General features: G+C 41.1%; 1 protein-coding gene across 1 annotated transcript; it reads left to right on the plus strand.

Moving 5' to 3' along the window:
• Positions 1-1675: 1675 nt before the first annotated feature.
• Positions 1676-20286, plus strand: LOC122748686 (arylacetamide deacetylase-like). Its single transcript, XM_043994528.1, has 5 exons — positions 1676-1873; positions 10148-10355; positions 12496-12565; positions 14512-14683; positions 19252-20286. The coding sequence occupies exons 1-5, from the start codon at positions 1736-1738 to the stop codon at positions 19858-19860; spliced, it is 1197 nt and encodes a 398-aa protein (XP_043850463.1). The 5' UTR covers positions 1676-1735; the 3' UTR covers positions 19861-20286.
• Positions 20287-21384: the final 1098 nt, after the last annotated feature.

Raw genomic sequence — 21384 nt, forward strand, 5'->3', positions numbered from 1 at the left:
ATCTCCCCACATTGGGCAATAGAGGGATGACAAGAGATGGAGGGGCAACCAGAAGCTTTCCATGTAATTGTTTCACCTCTGTCACACTGGGCTCGGTCACCACAACAAGACAAAACAAGGATAGAGCTCCTCTAGCAAGCTTCCTATGATTAAGCAAGTGATAGTAGAGTCCACAAGTCACTTCTCTGAGGCTTGCTATCAGAACTTAGAATCATTCCTCCTCCCTCTTCTCAGGGCATTCAGTACCTGGCCCATAGTGCTCTTCTCCACTGCCCATCTTTTCTGTAAGCTTGCAGACTTTAGCATGTACACTAATGTCCCCTTGAACACCCGGGCTTCCCCATTCATTCATCTCCCCAGCTCATTCACCAATGAGATGGGTATAGCTTAGGCCTCAAGGTCACAGAGAATGATAAGCCTGGAATAGGTTGCCCACATTGCTGAGAGAGCCGGCACAATGACATGTTGAAACGTGAGATTTTAGCCTGGATTGAGACGAGTGTAGCACGCAAAGGCTACCTTTTAGAGAGGAATGCGCAGAGCCTTGGAGTTAGGAAAGACCTGGGTTTGGGTCTCACACCTGACACCTTTTCCATATATGATGTAGGTCAATTGAACTTCTCAGTCTCATCTCAACCGAAAAATGGAGATCGTATTACATAGAATACCTACCTCAGTGCATTTTCATGAGGATCAAATGAGTTAGTGTATAGAGAGTATTTTAAAACATAAAACACTTTATAAATGCTATTCATATTATTACCAGGATTTTTATTATATTATTATACTATATTTATATACTATATTATTATTATATTTATTACATTACAGAACATATACCTGGAGTCAGGAAGACCTGAGTTCAAATCTGACTTCAGACCTTTCCTAGCTGGCTGATCCTGGGCAAATCACTTCATTCTGTCTCAAATGAGGACATAATCGCACCCACCTCCCAAGGTTGTTGAGCAGCAGCAAATGAAATAACATACATTGAGTGCTTCGTGAATCTGAAAGCACCAAGTACTATATAAATGTCAACTAACGCTGATTTTGCTGTTACTGTGGTGGGCAATCGAATGAGCAGATTGCAGCTTGATCCCAGAAAAGGCTTCCTAGCAGTTTCTGCTCTCCCTTGGGCTGCCCCAGAAGGCAGGCAGCGGCTCCCCATGAGCAGAGGTCTTTAGCCCGGGGCTGCATGGCTGCTCCCTGGAATATTCTAGAGGAGATTTCTGGCCAGATCTAGATTGTGCCCTACAGCCTCTCCAAGACCCCTCCCCACTCTGAGCTTCTGGACCTTCCTGACCCTGCTTCCTCACTTTATCTGAAGCCCTATGGGGGCCCAGGCCAGCCCTCCCACTTGTTCCCTCTCCTTGTTTTTATGTAGCACTCTGTGCACTGCAGTTTCTCAGTGGGGGCCTGGTGGTGGGCTGGCTCCCGCTGTGCTCTGGTCCACACTGGCCCTGAAAGAACCAAGGGGAGAGCTAGAGCTAGCCGGGGGTCAATATTCTTAGGGCTCGCTTGCATGCTGGGCTCGTAATGGGAAAGATTCTCTACTGAGAGGCTGGGACAGCTCTTCTTTTCTCTTTTTGTCAATCTCACACTGGCCTTGGACTCTCCCTGGGGGCAGCTCAAATAACCCTTCTGCTGGGCGGGGACTTAGCCTGGTAGCCTTGGCCGCCCAGTAAGGGAACTTCTGGGGAGCAGCAACAGCAGCAGCAGCAGCAGCAGCAGCACAATGGGAAAGAAATCTCTGTGCCTCCTGATTTCTTTTGCCCTTCTTGCCTACTTTGTGTACATACCTCTCCCAGATAATATCGAAGAACCATGGAAACTGATGATAACTAATGCTTTCCTTAGGGCTAATATACACCTGGTAAGTGCAGAATTTGGTTGGCTCTGGGTGTCAAAGCGATGCTGCCGGGCAGGAAGATTGGGGACATTTCCCAGGGACCTGGGGGTTTATGTTTGGCAATGTTAAAATAGTTTTTTCTTTTTTAGAGTAGAATATTTCGTAGTGATCTCATTCAATATAGACAGTTTAGGTCTCCCTTTCTCTCTCTGTCTCTCCCTGTCTCTGTCTCTCCCTGTCTCTGTGTCTGTCTGTCTCTGTCCATCTCTGTCTCTCTGTGTCTGTCTGTGTCTCTATCTCTCTGTGTCTCTGTCTCTCTCTTTCTGTGTAATTATATAATTATGAATGATTTTCTTCTCTTGCCCAGAACCAAGCCTCTACCTCTCTTCTGGGCTACCAACTCCAACCATGCTGCCAAGCATACCTTCCCTCCTCTCTGATCTTCCCTTTGCCAGCTACTTTTTATGTTTTCTTTCTTTATTAGAGTGGTAAGCTTTTTGAAGGTAAGAATTGTCTCAATTTCTTGCAATTAAATCCCCAGTGCTTAGCACAGATCCTGGAACATAGTAAGCAATTGATATTGTCTGTCCATCTTTCTGCTTGCCGGCTGGTCTATCTGTTTTTCTATCTCTGTCTATCTGCTAGTCTATCTATCCACCCATTTATTTTATCTATCCATCCAACCATCTATTCTATCTATGTATCTATCTATCTGTCTATCTGTCTGTCTGTCTATCCATCCATCCACTCATTCATCCACTCTATCTCCTTTATCTGTCTATCTATCACTTATCTATGAGAGGAAGCCTTTCATGATCCCTTTTATTGCTTGTGGTCTTTCTTGCCTCAAACTTTCCCATTCACACCTGGCTGTGCATGCATTGTTCTCTCCCAATTAAAATCTTTTAGTTCCTTAGAGCAAGAGCTGATTAGTTTTTGTCTGTAGATCCCCTGGTGCCTGGCAGCTTGTCCTGCCATAATGGGCACTGAGCACCAGCTTGTTGGGTTGAGAAAATGTTGGTGGAGTAGATTATACTTGATGGCAGATGCCTTTTTCAGGTCTTAGGTGTCACCTCAAGCTGATCCAGGGCAGCTGGGTGGCTCAGTGGAAAGAGCGTGGGACCTGGAATCAAAAATACCTGACTTTAAATCTGGTCTCAGGCACTAGCTGGGTGAGCCCAGGGCAAATCACTTGACCCTTTTGGCCTCAGTTTCTTCATCTATAAAATGAGCTGGAGAAGGAAATGGCCAACCACTCCAATGTTTTTGCCAATAAAACCCCAAATGGGGTCATGGAGAGTGAGACATGATGGAAATGATTGAACACTTCTTATCACATACTGGATTTAGTGATCTGGGTGGGGCTGTGCCATACCCACAGCACACTTTAAACAATAACCTTGGCTCAAGAGCAGAACAGTCATTCAACAAGTAATTATTAACTGCTTAATAAGTTTGGAGGCCTGATGCTATGCTCTAGGGAAGCAAGGGAAGGTAATAACACTCCATGCCCTGAAGAAGCTTATAACCCAAAGGGGGAGACAAGATGCTCTGAATTCTGTTCATATAAGAAGACAGTCAAAGGAAGATCATTCAAAGGGGAAGCCTCCTCTATGGAGGAGTAAGGAAGAGAGGAGAGAGAGGGCCTCCTGAAGAAGCTGGCATTTGGGTTAAATCTTCAAGTGACCAGGGCCTCAGGGAAGCAGAGGAGATGGGGAGAACATTGTGTGAATGGGGAGCAGCCTGTGCGAAAGCATAAATGTGATGGATGGATGGAGTGTTGTGGGAGAGGAACAGAGAGAAGATCAGCAAAGCTGGACTCTGGGTTAAAGTCTAAGAAGACTGAAAAGGAGATAGGGGTCTGTTTGCAAAGAGCCTTTATATTTGATCCTGTAAGTAATAGGGAGTTGTTGAAGTTTGTTGAGCAAGGGAGAGGATGTGTTCAGGAAATTGCATTCTTGGGAAGTTTGCTTAATTTATGAAAATTTAGCAACAGTAGAGGGTAGATTGACTAGAGGAGAGATTGGAGGCAGGAAGAGAAGGATATGTCTGTCAGTTAGAGAGGTTTTAAAGGTAGAAACAGCAAGATTTGGCAATGGTTTGTATAAATGGGGTGAGTGAGAATGAGGAATTGAGGACACCATGGAAATTATAAGCCTAAGTGACTGGCAGGACAATCATTCAGTAATAGAGAATTCCAGAAGAGGGTAGTTTTTTATTTTATTTTTTTTGGGGGGGATATTATGTGTCCTGTTCTGGACAAGTTGTGTTTGAGACACCTATGGTATACCAAGATTGAGATATCCAATATGCAATTGGTGATAAGTGACTGTAGCTCACCTGAGAAACTAGGACTGGATATAGACATCTGGGAATTATCTTCCCAGAGATGATTATTGAACCCATTGAGACTGATGTGATCATCAAGTGAGGGAGTATCCAGAGAAATGTGAAGAGGGAAGAAGGGAGAACCTCAAAATACACCAAGCTATGACTGGGATGAAGAACCAGCAAAGGAGGCTGACGATAATTAGCTTGGTAGAGGGACAACAGGAGAGAATTATTCATGAAAACCTCTACAGGAGATAGCATCCAGGAACCTCTGATCAATCTCAAATACTAAAGAGATGTCAAGAAGGATGAGCACTGAGAAAAGGCCAGGAGGGTTTGGCAGCTTAAAGATCATTGCTAAGTTCAGAAAGGGCAATTTCATTTGAATGATGAAGATAGAAGCTAATTTGCTGAAGGTTTAGAAGAGAGGGAGAGGACAGGAAGAAGAAAAAATGAGTAAGGATGAAGTTTTTTTCTTTTTTCTTTAAAAAATCGAAACACTGACAAATAAAATGGAATTTCCATATACCAAAGTAGATTAGATACGAAGGACTGTATGTAAAACCATAAATATTTATTATGTACCTCTTGTTTTTCTTTTTAAGTATCCAGTTCTCCCTATCCCCACTTCTGCTTCCCAACAAACCCTAATTTGAAAAAAAAATCAAATAGGAATAGTCAAGCAAAACAAATTCCTCCAGTGGCCATTTCTCGAAATGTCTGTCTTATTCTGAATCAGGACTCCTTCCCTCTTTTTCTCTTAGCAATATGCAGCATGCTTAAATTGTGGTCTTCTGAAATTAAAATCTTCAAGTCTCTCCAAGTTGTTGTTCTTTAGAGAGGCATTGTCTTTGAATACATGTTCTCTAGCTTCTGCACACTTCATTCTGCATCAGTTCATAGAAGTCTTCCCAGGTTTCCTTTAAGCCATCCCTTTCATCATTTCATGAAGAATATTCCATTCCATTCATATGCCATAATTTCTTCAGCCACCCCCCCCATTGATGGACACGTCCTAACCTTCTAATTCTTTTCTTTTATTCTTACCTCCATGTTGAGGATATTTGATTTGTTCCTCATAGTTTCTGTTGATTAGTGAGTTCTTATCCCAGTAACTAAGGTTTTTGTGGTTATCCAATACTAAACAACCAGATTCATTTGCTTCTCTGTGTTGTATACCTAATCTGTTCCACTGATCAACCTATCTCTCTTTTTTTAACTGGTACCAAATCATTCTGGGGATTTCAACTTTGTAGTATAGTGTGAGTTCTGGCCCTCTTCCTTTCTATTTTCCCCATTATTTTCCTTAATATTCTGGCCATCCAGATGAATTTTGTCATTATTTTAATAGCTTTATAAAGTATTTGGTAGTTTGAGTAGATGTTGAACCAGCAAATTAATTTAGGTAGCATTGTCACTTTTATTATATTGGCATGACCCAACATGCAGAATTAATATTTCTCCAACTATTTAGGTCTGACTTTATTTCTGTGGTGTGTTTTGTAGTTATATTCAAATAGTTTTTGCGTGTCTTGCTGATACACTTCCAAATACTTTTTCTATTCTGGGGTTATTATAAATGGAATTTCTTTTTCTCTCCCTCTCCCTTCTAATGATATACAGGGATGCTAATTATCTGTGTGGGATTATTTGATATCTTAAAACTTTGCTAAATTAATTATTTCAATTATCTTTGACTTAACTCTTTAGAGTTCTTTAATCAGATCATCACATCATCTACAAAAAGATAGTTTTCTTTCCTCTATTACTGTGTTTATTCTCTTGATTTTTTTCTTGTCATATTGCTTGTAAAGCTAGAATTTCTAACACTGTGTTAAATAATGACGATGATTATAAATATGCTTGCTTTCTCCCTGATTGTAATGGGAAGGCTGTTCATTTTTCCCTTTCCATAAAATGTTAGCTTTTCTTTTTCTTTTCTTTCTTTCTTTTTTTTTTTTTGGTTGGGCAATGAGGGTTAAGTGACTTGCCCAGGCTCACACAGCTAGTAAGTGTCAAGTGTCTGAGGCTGGATTTGAACTCAGGTCCTCCTGAATCCAGGGCCAGGGCTTTAGCCACTGTGCCACCTAGCTGCCCCAAGCTTTTCATTTTAAATAGATATATTTACCATAGTAAAGAAAGGTCAATTTTATATATTGCTATACTTTATAGTATTTTTAACAGAAACTGGTATTGGGTTTTGTCAAAAGTTTATTTTTTGTTCTTGTTTTTTGTATACAGATGAGTTTTTCAAGGCATTTAGCTGAGGAGTCATATCTGCAAAGAGATGACTTTCTTGATTACACAGGACTCGCGGGCAACTATAGATGGCATCCCTTGAAAAAATAATGATAGTCAATGTAGTTTTGTGGGAAAAGTGTTGGATTCCCAGTCAGGGATGACCTTGAATTGTGACTCTGCTACTTGGTTGCTCATAAACAGCAATGGTCCCCAGCATGGCACTACACACAAGTTCCTGGACCTTGTTATTTTGTCCTATAAAATGGGGATAATAAAAGCTTCTCTCCACAGACTTTGATAAGAGGAAAATTACTTTGTAACCTTTCCAGCATATTGAAATGTGGGTTATTGGTTTGGTTGTTTTTTTGTTTTGTTTTGTTTTTGGTTTTTAGTGAGGCAATTGGGGTTAAGTGACTTGCCCAGGGTCACACAACTAGTAAGTGTTAAGTGTTTGAGGCCAGATTTGAACTCAGGTCCTCCTGACTCCAGGGCCAGTGCTCTATCCACTGTGCCACCTAGCTGCCCCCAATAACCAACATTTCAGGGTTCAAATCTGGCCTCAAACACTTAACACTTACTAGCTGTGTGACCCTGGGCAAGTCACTTAAACCCCATTGTCTTGAAAAAAAAAACAAAAAAAGAAAAGAAATGTGGGTTATCTTTAATATAATCAATAAAATTAATAGAATAACATCATGAATAACAGCAATAATAATAGCCTTTCTAGCCTCCTTCTACCCCCTGGATCTCCTGACTTATCTAAAAACTTAGAGTGACTTTCTATCCTAGGATTGGGAACAAAGGGCTTCTTTTTCTTCATTAACTCAGTGACAAACCCTCAAGCCAGTCATATAAAAGTGAGTGGAATGAAAAAGGACAGAACTCAGGAAGGATGGAAAATTTGTGGAAGACCTTAAATGCCAGCCTGAGGATTTTGGACTTTTTCAAGTACTTCACAATAAGTCACTAAAGGATTTGAGAGATTTGGTCAGTCTCATACATAAGGACCAAGACAAAGAAAAAAAACATCAGATGCCAAAAAACACTGTACATTCAGGTTAGACACAACCTAGAGTCACCTGTAAATCATCTCTAACTGTAACTCAATAGGTTACACACAAAAGAACTTGGAAAAAAGAACAAACATCAATCCAGTTGGCAGTTTGCTTTAAAGAAGAGAATGAAATTTTGAAGTTGAGAGATTTGATAATGGCTGAGACTGAATTTTAGACATTTTAATAGTCAATCCATCACCCTTTCCACCACTTTATTTTTCATTTTCAAAACAGATTTTGGTGGCTGTGGGTGGGCTACAACCAGGCAAACAGGTAGCATCTGCTGCATTCATATCACTAAGCAGAGATTTATGGCAAGTATGTTTAGAGGTCAGGAATCCAGATAATAGAAGGAAAAAGAGCAAGGGTCGGTACCAGCATCTTAGATTATTAACAAGACAGGGTCAGGAAGTCAGAGAATGAAGCCAGAAGCCTCATTCAGAAGTTGGGCTGTCTGCAGTTACTAGTTGTTAGGCTATATAGGAGTCAACCAAGGCATGAATCTGGAAAGAGGTGCCAGAGGTCAGGATGGAAAATAACTCCCAAATTTATATTTCTCACCCAATCCTTCACCTGACTTTATTCTGCCTTTCTTGCTACTTATCTCCACCTGGATGCCTCTCATCAATGTTCATTTTATACTCCAAACATAACATTCTCAAAATTAAACCCATCTATTTTTCCTTCTAACACACGAGACATCATTGGCTCTTTCTTCTTCCTCAATCAAACCTTGTTGATTGTACCTCAACGACATCTTTTCCCCACTCATGGGATCACTGTTGATGTCCAAACCTTCCTCACCTCCAGATGGTTGTCAGGGGTTCCCCGTTTGACTCTCTTCTTTCTTCCTTCCTCATTAAGGTTGAAATAGTCTTTCCAAAGCACAGGCTTAGTCATGTCTTCCCTCTGCTCAAAAACTTTCAGTGTTTTCTTTGTTTCTCCAAGATAAAATATAAAGAAGCTTTTTGAGGTCACCCACAGTCTGACTTCACTAGATCCTTTCATCCTTGTCTCACAAGCCTTGCCTTTAGGCACTCTTGATTCCAGTCAACCTGAATTACCATTGGATGTTCCTCATACCTGATATTTCATCTGGGACATTCCTTTGGCAGATACTATCCTTCATGTTTTTAGTGAATTCTTTTTAAAAATGTGTAAATAGTATTTGATTTATTTCCAATTACATGTAAAGACAATTTTCAACATTCATTTTTTATAAGATTTTGAGTTTCATTTTTTTCTCCCATTCCTCCTCTCCAAGATAAGAAGTAATCTAATACAGGTTATATACTATAGGTCATGTGCGATCATGTTAATCATATTTCCACATTAGTCATATTGTGAAAGAAGAAATGGAACAAAAAGGTGCTTTATCCACAGTGCCACCTAGCTGCCCCTGGTCATCTATTTTGACCAATTATCAATTGGGGAATGACTTGTATTCTTATAAATTTGATTCAGTTCTCTATATATTTGAGGAACGAGGCCTTTATCAGAAACACTTGCTGTGGAAACTGTTTCCTGTCTTTCTGCTTTCCCTCTCATCTTCGTTGTGTTGGTGTGCTTCTTTATGCAACCCCTTTTTAATTTAATGTAATCAAGTTGATACATTTTGTATTGCATAATATTCTCTATCTCTTGTTTGGTCATAAATTCTTCCCTCCTCCATAGATTTGACAGGTAAACAGAACCAAGGCTAACAGCTCAAGGGGCCGTGGTAGTTCCAGAAGCTACATGGACAAGTAGAACTTCAGCTATAGCAGTTCCAGAGTGCTATTGTAGATGATCAATCATCAGTAAAATTTCCTTCATTAAGCATCTACTGTGTGCTAAATGCTGAGAATATGAGGAAAGGCTAGACTAGTCTTTGTTCTCAAGGATTCCTCTATTTTAATGGTGGGGACTCCACGTAAAGAGGTAGATACAAACAAGATACAAGCCAAGTGGACTGATGGGAGGTAGTCTCATAGTGAAAAGCATTGGAGGACCTGGTTGGGCTTCCTTTCTGTTTTGTTCTCGTAAACATTTTTTTTTTTAAAGTGAGGCAGTGGGGGTTAAGTGACTTGCCCAGGGTCACACAGCTAGTAAGTGTCAAGTGTCTGAGGCTGGATTTGAACTCAGGTCCTCCTGACTCCAGGGCCGGTGCTCTATCCACTGCGCCACCTAGCTGCCCCTCTCATAAACAATTTAATTGCTGCTGATCTTGAGCAGCCCTGCCATCATCATGCTTGTCTTTTATTATGGTCTGCCAAGCATTTTGGCTCAAAGAACTGTAACCCTTCTGGAAGTGCCAAGGCAGATGCTGCTGCCCAGCTCAAATCCTGCTGCTGCAGTTGGTTACGGCTACAGTGCTGGCCTCAGCATCAGAAAGACATGGGTTCAAATCTCACCTCTGAGACTTAATGTTTTCTGTGTCCCCCAGGCAAGTCATGTAACCTCAATGAGCCTCAGTCTCGTCTGTTAAATGAAGAGTAATAATAGCACGGACCGCCCATCATCATTGTGAGGGCCAGATGAAAGAATGTATATGAAACAGTCTGAATGTGTGGAAATTCTGTTACAGGAGCTATTGTCAGTGGTTCTGGGGGTACATTGGTGATGGGGAGGCATCATCTTTGTGTGTATGGAATTCACAAGTCTACTTTTCACTGTGTTTCTTGGCTGTCAGTCGGCGCTTTTGGAAATGCTGGGGTTTAGACCACTTGTAGTCTTGTCCATCTTGAAAGTCCCACCGACGTCAAATGAAAAGGCCACCGTAACAGATACTCTGTTCAATAATGTCCCGGTCCGAGTCTTTGTGCCAAAGCAGAAGCCATCTACGACGAGAAGGGCCGTGTTTTATATTCATGGTGGTGGCTGGGCCATAGGAGATGCCAGTAAGTACTTTTCTCGGGGAGCTGAATCTTAGAGTGGCCAACATATTTCAGGCTGTCTTAGACATCAGCCAGAGTGTTTGGTAGGTAATAGAACAGAACAGAGCCAAACAGAGAGGAGAAAGAAGGGAAGGAGAGGGGAGGAGAGAGGAAAGAAGGGGAAGATGGGAGGAGAGGGAAGAAGAATGGGGGACAGTGGAGAGGACAGGGGAAGAAAGGGAGAGGAGAACAAGGGAGGAGAGAAGAAAGAAGGGGAGGGCTGGGGAGGAAAGGGGAGAAGGGGACATACCTAACCACTCACAGTTTGCTGGGCTTTGAGGGGGTTTAAGCAGAATGCTGTTTCATTAATTTACAAGGTTAAGATGACCAGTGTTGGTCATTTGCAGAGGACATTAGCTTCTAACAGGTAGGTACACCGAGTATACCAAATAACTGATAATGTTTCTTTGGTGACTAAACAGTTAGAACAAAGACATTGTCTTTTAGATCTTTAGAAGTAGCTGGTGGCACAGTGGATAGAACACTGGGCCTGGAGTCAAGAATGCTCTCTCTGGCACGTATTAACTCTGTAACCCTGGGCAAGTCACTTAACCTCTGTCTGCCTCAGTTTCCTCAACTGTAAAATGGGGGTGATAATAGCAACTACCTCCCAGGGTTGTTGTGAAGATCAAAAGATATAATCTTTGTAAAGGACTCAATACACTGTCTGGAACATAGTAGGTGTTAGAATAAACCCTAACAAATGCTTATTCTCCTCCCTTTTCCCTCCCTTCCTCCTCTTCTAGGGGTATACCTGAGATAGCTGTGGATTAATCTCAGCGGGGAATCCCTGTTCTGGAAATAAAGATGTAAATTACCAACTCTTGTGTAACATGTCACAGTAGAAAGTGACCTAGGGGCTCTGGAGAGATTGAATGAAAGTAGTTCTTGCTGACTCTAAGGCTTATCCCCTTTACAACATATTCTGCTGCCCAGGAGATATGTGGCCCCCTTGGTGCTGAAGGGATAGATTAAATTAGAAGGCCTTGGTTCAAAGTCTGTTTCTGCCATGTCTTCTAGAACCCTGACATCACAAAACAGCCTGCTGTGTTTCCAGTGCATCCCATCACTCTCAGTTGAAGCCCTCCTCCAAAAACCTGACATATGTTGCAGCCCAGCTGCCAGGTACCAACTTGCATTGCAAGGATCCTGCTAGACCAGAAGGAAAGAGAGAGTGACAAACTGTGTATCTCTTGCAACAGAGTCCCTGAAGCCTCCTGGGGGCCCACAGTGAATCATTCCCAGGTCTGTGGCCTCAGCAGGAAGGTTCCTTTCAGACCTGGCTTCTCTGTTGGTTTTCTCCAAGGAATGACGGAGTCAGAGAGCTGGAAGGGTCCTAGTGATCATGTAGGCCAACCTCTATGTGACCATGAGCATTCCTGACCTGTGGTTGTCTACCCTTTTGCTGGAGACCCAGCCCCTGGCCCCAGCCCCTCCAGGGCAGACCAGCACTTGGGACAGCTCTCTTATTATCATGGCTTTTTCCTGACCTTGTGCCTCCACTCTTCTTCTCCTACATCCCAGAACACTGACCATTTCACCTGCATTCACCCCCTCCTTTAGCTCTTTAGAAGCCTATTCCAAGTTCAAAGATTCTCCTTCATCAACCCTGTCCCTTTAACATTTCAGGCAACCAGCTTCCTGTGTTGTGAAAAGGACTTTCTTTCTTTCTTCCTTTCTTTCTTTCTTTCTTTCTTTCTTTCTTTCTTTCTTTCTTTCTTTCTTTCTTTCTTTCTTTCTTTCTTTCTTTTTGTGGGACAATGAGGGTTAAGTGACTTGCTTAGGGTCACACAGCTAGTAAGTGTCAAGTGTCTGAGGCCAGATTTGAACTAAGGTCTTCCTGAATCCAGGGCTGGTGCTTTATCCACTGTGCCATCTTGCTGTCCCAGAAAGAACTTTCTTAATGCACATGTAAGGAGAGCCTGCTCCATGGGATTGATGGGTTTCATTTTTCTCACTAGACAGGTCAATATTGATAGTCCTTGTAATTCACTCTGGAGCAATCTCTGACTATCAAGAAATAATGGTAGCATTTCTATGGGAGAAGCAGGTATCTTTTTCCTTGTCAGTCCTAATCACTTTAATTTGATTTTTTATATTTTAGCTTGGAAGCTTTATGATGAGTTGGCAAGACAAATGATGGACAAGCTTGATGCAGTGATCGTGTCAACTAAGTAAGAAGGACTTTGGGCCAGATGTGTTAGGACAATGGGTCCATCACCTTCAATCGTTGTGCTTTGTTTTTAATACCTCTCAGCTGCATTTAAGGCAGCATGGTGTGTGGATGGGGGTGTAGCCTTGGAGTCAGGAAGACCTAGATGTCAGTCACTTACCTTGGGCAAGCCACTTAATGGCCATAGATAGGGACTAGACTGCTAGATAAGGTAAATCATTTATTGGATGTTTCAGCAGGGAAGAGATCAACCAGTTTGAGAAAGGTCATGCTAAAGGGCCAAGAGCCACCAAGTGGCTCCAATCTAATTTAACTCAATCTAACTAACCCAATCTAATTTAACTCAACATCTGGTGGCTCAGAGGGTAGAAGGAATACCAATGGACACTGTTAGATATCCTTAGAGCCTCTGCTGTCATTCAGGGAAGAGGGGGAAGGGAGAGTATATGTAGGGAGCAGATACACCCCCTGCAATAACCAAAAGCCTTTTATCCACCATGACTTGACAGACCTATGAGCTGGAAGGAGACTTTTCAATATTTATTGGATGATTTCAATGAATCCTTAAGGTATACACTGAACAAATCCTTTCCATTCTCTGAGGCTCGGTTTCCTGAACTATCAAATGAGAAGTTTGGGCTAGAAAGGATTTCTGGAGCTTCCTCCAGGTCCTATATTCTCTTCACAATCCAAGAGCTGGTTGCTGGATGATGAAGAGGTGACCAGAGACCTGCTGGGCTTTGGAATGACTCCTTTTTTGAAACCTATGACTAAAATGATGACAAAACAAAAACGTTTTAAGTGGGTCTTATGATGATGGAAGCAAATGAAATTGGCCTAAAATAACAGACAAAGTTTTAAAAATTAAATCAACTGGGCTTTATTTTTTTATTGGACAGGTCCTAGCAAAATAGCCAAATTGCTTCATGTGCATAGATGCATAATCAAATTTACTTGCTTTCTATGATATGTGTTCAATGGTTAAAAAAATCCTGAATATTATTTATATGATAAACTTTATGTGGTGAAAAGGTGGTTTATTTAGAGCTTTCATAAAAAATGTTAATGGACAATTCATTCCTCTCCACCCCCTAACCCCTGCCCCAGGCTTGTAATTTCAGTCAGAAAACTGTTTACCAAAACAGTCCAGGGTCACAGCCAGTATGTGTTAGAGATCGCACTTGAGCTCACGTCTTCTAACTTTTCAACCACTGCCTTGGCCACCTTTTAGAAACCTTTGATAAGACTGTAGCAGGGTGTAAGTATTTGAACTTAACACATAAAAAGCCATTATTCCTCAATCAATTTATGATCAAATGTTATATTAAACACTGGCTATGTGTTCTGGGTGGAGCTAGCACAACAGGTGGGAATGGGGAAGTAGAAGACGTGGTCATGCTTACATGGGGAGAAAAAACTTGTTCACACCAATACAAACCTACAACACAAGAGACAAAGTAATTGAGATCTGAATTATATAGTCCAGAAACCCAAGTACTCCACCAAAGCTGCAGAAAGCAGAACCCACAGTGGCCTTTACAGAGAGGGGGAAAAGAGATAGCAAAGTCAAGGGGACCAGCGAATAGGTGAGTGAGAAAGACACCCATCAAAAGTGGCCAAGCATCATGGAAGCACCATTCTTTATCTGGCTTGTTTCCAAACTAGATGCACCATCACCATCACACCTGGTAAATGGTATTCATACCCTGCATGTTCTGTGCTCTGAGGTGTTATGATGGGTAATGATTGCAAAAACTCAGCTTTCAAAGATCACTATGAAAGCTAAGTTTTTCCCTTATATGAATAATTCAAAAGGCCATTAAAAACACATATACATAGTGTTGCTTTTAAGTAAAAAAATATGAAATCTCACATAACATATACCTTTAATATTTATCTAAAACTCATCATATAATTCAATAAATATTATGTTTTTCTCCAAAAAAGCTACAGACTATCACCTGAGTATCACTTTCCAACTCAGTTTGAAGATGTATATGATGCATTAAGGTGGTTCTTGAGGAAGAAAGTCCTTGCAGAGTATGGGGTGGACCCCTCCCGAATCTGTGTTGCTGGAGATAGTGCTGGGGGGAATTTAGCTGCAGCTGTCACCCAGAAGGTATTCGATAAATATTTGTATGTTTCCTATTATTAATGTCTTTTTCAATATCATGTTTATGTCATAATTTTTAAAAATATAGTGATAATTTCTCCTTAAGAATGTTACAGGAATGGTCAAATAGAATGAATCTATTTTTTAAAAAATGTATTCCTTCTTCCTGCTAGATTTACTTTTCCTCTAGCTAAAATGATATAGTAATGCCACAGAGGGCAGTGGCTTTAGAATGTTCTATCCATGCAGCATAATAGGAATGAGCTTTTAGTTCAGTGGCACAACCAACTGGATGATAAAAAGAATTCCTCATTATACTTGAAACCCTAAACCCAAACTCTTTCATCCCCAAAGGTATGAAATCTCCTGGAACCAGTTCATTGACTTCCAAGGCTGTGTTATATTTGTCCTGCTAGAGCAAAATCTATTAAACTATGGGTCTCAACCCCATATGGGGTCGTGTAACTGAATGTAGGGGTCATGAAAAATTTGGCAATAGGAAAAGACTATGTACATCTATTTTATATACCTATATACCCAGGGTCACATAAAAATTTTGGGGGTGAAAAGGGGTTGCAAGTGGAAAAAGTTTAAGAAGCTCTGTCCTAGAGACTTACTATGAGTTTGGTCAAATGAAAGCCGATTTTCTTGGTAAATAAATTGGAAAAGCCACAGAAATGTGGCTCCATACCTTATTAGAAATGATGAGTTCCTACATGTGACAGTAAGGGGGGATATCCAAGAAGAAACTCAGAAAGAAAGAAATATTGTAAGGAGTTGGGAGGGAGCCATAATCAAAGTCAGGTGGTTGAGAAATAGACATGACAGAGAATGAGAACAATGGAACCTTGAGCAATGGCCATTCTAAGGAAGAAGTAATGCTTCTGCCCCATGGAAAAATGAGGATCCAGAAGCTGCAGTAAGGTGAGGGCAAATCCATTATTGATCCCAAGCAAAGGAGACATTGGGGTGGTGAGGTATTGCACTCTATGCAGTCATAGGACCACCTTGGTTCAAAGTGAGCTCTGATGTATACTACCTGTGTGACCTTCATGAATCACTTTAATATCCTGGGCCCTAGTTTCCTCATCTATCTGATCTATTTTCTAGCTTTATATTTATGAATTTATGGATTACTTTTAAAAGAGGGAGTTCAGATTGGAATATTGACATGTAAAAAAGCATTTTATGAGCTTAGCAAACCCGTGAATTCTGCAGGGAATTGGTTCCTTAGATGTTCAGGAATGGAGACTCACTATTTTCCTCTTCTCATTGGATTCCACTCATGTATTCCGTACTTTTTTCCTATATCAGGGTTCTTTGCCTCCATCAGTGATAATGCTTGATGAATTCTTATGTGAACTCTGCTCAGATTATCTCTTTTCATGACAGCCATACTTTGCCTTGCATATGGAACCTGTTACTCTTGTCACAAGGAATGTGTCTATGCTGGTCTAATACATTGTCCTTGTGGGGACCTCCTTAAATTAAGCCAGATGATTACTAGACAAGGAGATACACACAGAGGGATAGACAGACAGACAGAGACAGAGAGGTAGACAGAAAGATAGAGGAACAGAGAGATAGAGAGAGACAAAGATGTGCACAGCCCTGTATGACAGGAAGATAACCAACAACTTTTATATTCTTTCTGTTTTCCTTATGAAGGAAAATGACATTAGGACAAAAAGGAAAGAAGGTACTAGGAGAAAACTGAGCTTCAAGATGGAACAGGAAAAATAGTCAAAGAGTATCTAGCTGCTTCAAATGAGCCCAAGTTTCTTTTATTAGTAGTAGTAGTATACTTTTTTCTGAAGTTAATAAACAATCAATCAAACAGGCATTCTTATTTCTTTGCCAAATTTTCCCATGCAGTGGAGAAAGCATGTGAAGATGTGATTGCTGAACGGCTCTCAGTGAATGAGAGAAGTGTTAGACACCACAGGGAAGGGGGAGGGCAGCCGTGAATATCCCAATTTTCCAAAGGCAGAAAAGTAGGAAATAGTGAATTCCAAAAACTAAAAGCCAGATAGTCGACATCAACCCTCAGAAAAATTCTGGAAGAGATTATGAAATGGAAGGTTTATGAATATTTAGTAAGGAAAGCAGTGATTGATACAGAATCAGTACAGTAAGGATGGGAAGAGGCATGTCCTAACTAGCCTTTCTTTTCTTTCTTTCTTTTTTAAAAAAATAATATTTTTCTCTCAATTACATGGAAAAGTAATTTTAACATTCATTTTTTTAAAATTAGGTTTCCCCTTCTCCCTTTTCCATTCCCTGAGATGGCATGCCATCTGATACAGGCTGTATATGTGCAATCATGTGAAATATATTTCCATATTAGTCATTTTGTGGAATAAAACTTGAAAGAAAGAAAGGGGGAAAAAGGAGAAAGAAAGAAAGAAAGAAAGAAAGAAAGAAAGAAAGAAAGAAAGAAAGAAAGAAAGAAAGAAAGAAAGAAAGAAAAAAGAGAAAGAGAAAATAAAAAAGAAAGTAGAAAACAGTATGATTTAATTTGGATTCAGACTTCATCAGTTCTTTCTCTGGAGGTGGGTAGCATTTTTCATTATGAGCCCTTTGATTGTCTTGGATCATTGTATTTCTGAGAATAGCTGTCATTCACAGTTGTTTGTCACACAATATTGCTGTTACTATGTATAATGTTTTCCTGATTCTGTTTACTCCGCTCTGCACCAGTTAACGTTAAGTCTTCAAGTAGTCTTTATTGATCATACACAACTAACTGTGGATAGAATGCTGGACTTGGGGTTCATTGGGAATACCTCAGATACTTACTGGACAAGTCAGGTCACATTTCTCAGCCTTAGTTTCTTCATCTGTAAAATGGATAAAATAATAGTGCTTACCTCCCAGGACTGTTCTGTGTGGTCAAATGGGATGACATTCATAAAGTGTGTTATAAACTTTAAAGTGCTAAATGTTAGTTGTTATTATTATTATTATTATTGTTGTTGTTATTTTTTTTTTAGTGAGGCAATTGGGGTTAAGTGACTTGGCCAGAGTCACACAGCTAGTAAGTGTTATGTGTCTGAGGCCAGATTTGAACTCAGGTACTCCTGACTCCAGGGCCGGTGTTCTATTCACTGCACCACCTAGCTGCCCCCTAGTTATTATTATTATTGATAACAATTTAACACATATAAAGTGGGTCATACATTTTAAAGTGCTAAATGCTAGTTATTATTATTAATAATAATAACAATTTCTATAGTGCTTTAAAGTTTGCAAGGAATTTTTTATATATTACTTCATTTGATCCTAATAATAAAGGTAGAATTAGTCATTCAGTCATTGTTTGTTTATTAAGCACCTTTTGTATACCAGGCATTACACTAAGCTCTGGTGATTCAATCAATGGGTAGAACAGTCCCTGTCACCAAGGACCTCATATTCCAATGGGGGGAGGGGGGCGCATCAATAACAAGGCACACGCAAGGCATCTAGAATGCAAATGGAGGGTAACTTCAGAGAGTCTGGGATTAGCGTGGGGAAGGTGCCAGGGAAGGACCTCCTACAGAGGAGGTACATGAGCTAAGTCTTACAGGAAGCCAAGGCAATCCAAAAGTGGAGTTGAGAAGGGAGTACTCCAGGCATGGGGACAGCCAGTACAAAGGTAGACGTTAGGAGAGAGACAGCCAGAAGACCAGTGTCACTGAATGCCAAAGTATTTACCTGGTAGAGAGTAAAGTATAAGTAAAATGGAAAGAGAGGAAGGGACTTAGAGGGGGCAGGGCTTTAAAAACCAAGGAAAGAATATACCCAGACACAATGCGCTCAGACAATGGTGGGTGGTCTGAGGAATCTAACCACTGCTTATGATATTGTCTGAGCCCTACACCCCTTGCAGTCTCCCCAGTCAACCCACCAAGTCCCTTTTATACAGTTTTAGTACTATGAGCATTCTACACACATGGTGGACTAATAAGGATTTTGTGGGCTAATCTCCCCAAACCAAATCATGGTGTATCACATTGGATCACAGACTTAAAGCCTCAAGAGACCTGAGAGATCATCAGTCAACAAGCATTTATTAAGTCCTAGATACCATACTATGTTCTGGAGATAAAAAAGATAGAGTTCTTGCCTTCAAGAAGTATGTACTCTAAAGGAGGGAGACAATATAAGTGCACACAAGCCATATGCAGAGGAGGTGGAAGGTATCCTGAAAGGGGATGCACTAGGAGATGGGGGAACAAGAGACTTCTATGCAAAAAAGATACACAGTAATTGCAAGAGGGAGAAAACACTGATGGCTGGAATGGAGGGGAGCTTGGCAGATGATGAAAGGTCTATCAAAGGAAGGGAAATTTAAACTGGGACTGAAAGGAATCTTGGGCGAGTGTCTGGCAGGCAGAGAGGACCACCTATGCCAAGGCTTGCAGGGAGGAGATGGGATATTGTAACACTGAGCAAGCCATTTTCCATCTTTGGACCTTAATGTTTCCATCTTTTAAATGATAAGGTTGGACTAGATGGTGTCTCTGGTACATTCCAGGTCTAAATATGCTATGAATTCTAACTGAGCAATAAATTATGGGTTTTCCCCCCAGCTCCTGGATGACCCTGAAGTCAAAACAAAAGTCAAGATTCAGTCTTTAATTTATCCTGCTCTTCAGACTCTTGATATGGATTTGCCATCACATCGAGAAAACGCCCATATGGTCTTCCTGACAAAACATGATATGGTTAGGTATTGGAGCACATATTTCACTTTAGACAAGGCACTGAAGGAAGCCATGCTTGTCAACCAACATACACCTGTGGAATCCAGCCATCTCTTCAAGTTTGTTAACTGGAGTACCTTGCTTCCTGAGAGGTTTAAAAAAGGACATGTTTATGCCAACCCAACTCATGGACACTCTGACCTTGCCAAAAAGTACCCTGGTTTTCTAGATGTCAGAGCATCCCCGCTATTAGCTGATGATTCTAAGTTACAGCATTTACCCTTGACCCATATTCTCACCTGTCAGCATGATGTCTTAAGAGATGATGGGATCATGTATGCCTCCCGCCTTAGGGCTGCAGGGGTCCAGGTAGTCCATGAACATGTGGAAAATGGGTTCCATGGAATCCTGACAATGACTAGTGAACTAATGAAATTTAAAGTCGGCCTTAGGGCACTGAACAAATATCTGAAGTGGCTAGAGGAGAATCTCTAGTGATAATCCAGCTGTTCCAATCTACCAAGAGCCAGATCTTCCTGAGTACAAGTCATGGTATTGGTTGCTGGCAGGGGTGGGGTGGGGGTGGGAATGGGGGTTAGAAAATGGAATAAGACAAGGTTCTGATTGCCCCGGAGAGAAGATTTGTGCACAAATAGCTGCAATACAAATGAAGTGAAGGGGAGAAAACATATGCACTGACATATTACCAATTCAAGTGTCCCAATTACTTAGAAGTCAAACCATGTGGGTTGGAGGTCTAGAGGATGATCAGTGAAACTCCTTTCTCTGCCCTGAGCACCCGCCCTAAATCCCAGCTGCATACTGCACAGGCCAACCTGGATGTCCAAGGAAGAAAATGTAAAAGGACCTTGCCCTCTCCCACCTTAAAGCACTGTATAAATGTAATTGGTTATTGCTGTAGTGGTGGTTTTTATTATTACCAGCACCTTCAGTCCAACATGTCAGAAACTGAAATGATCATTTTCTCCTCTGAGTCTGCCAGACTTTCCATCAGCTGTGAATGCCCAGCAGCTTTGACTTTGAAGTCAGGTTTAACTCTTTTTTTTTCTCCTTCATCCCCCAAATCCCCAGCCCCTATCCAAGCAGTTGCCCTGTTCTGCTGGTTCTTCCTCCTCATCTTTCCCACCCAGCCCCATCTCCATTAATTCACAACCACCACTCTAGCCTAGCCTTTCATTGACTTCTATCTGGACTATTGTTATACCTTCCTTCTAATTTCTCTGCCTTCAATCTCTCCTTTCTCCAATATAGCCTTCCTGATGCTGCCAAACTTATTTTCTTAATGTACCTGAATGATGATGTTATTCTCTTTTTCAAAGAGGCTAACATTTTCCTTTTAAGGGGAAGAGGTAACTTTGCCACCCTATTATACATTTATTAAGACTTTCCAAAACAGATTTGCATCATCCAAACCTCAGGCTTATAGACTGGAGACTGTGCTGATCAAATTGCCTTTTGGTTATAATTGGACTTTGATTCTCTTGACTTTTTGATCACTACTCTGTTTGCTTTGCTAATTCTTCATCCATTTTGCTACCTTCTAACCAGGGCTGTGCTGGTAAACATTTAATAACTAACTCTGAAAATACAGCTGGCATATTTTAAAATATAATCTGCATTATCAACATCCAACTGGACTTTCTTAAATCTAGAAAATCAACAAAACAATGAATCACATCTTGGTTTGCAGTGTTTGCCAATTTCTGAGGTGCAAATGCTCACAATGAAAATTTCACAACTGTCTCAGGTTTGAGCTGATTCCAGGATTTCTTGTAATCATGGTTGACCCTCATTACTTTCTTTTCCCCTCCTCTCCCTCTCCCTCTCCCTCTCCCTCTCCCTCTCCCTCTCCCTCTCCCTCTCCCTCTCCCTCTCCCTCTCCCTCTCCCTCTCCCTCTCCCTCTCCCTCTCCCTCTCCTGTCTTGTCCCTTCCCTCTTCCCCTCTCCTCCTCTCTGTTCTCCTCCCTTTCCCTCACCACCTCTCCTCTCCTCCTCTCC

Source organism: Dromiciops gliroides, chromosome 3 (assembly GCF_019393635.1).
Source record: "Dromiciops gliroides isolate mDroGli1 chromosome 3, mDroGli1.pri, whole genome shotgun sequence".
Lineage (NCBI taxonomy): Eukaryota > Metazoa > Chordata > Mammalia > Microbiotheria > Microbiotheriidae > Dromiciops > Dromiciops gliroides.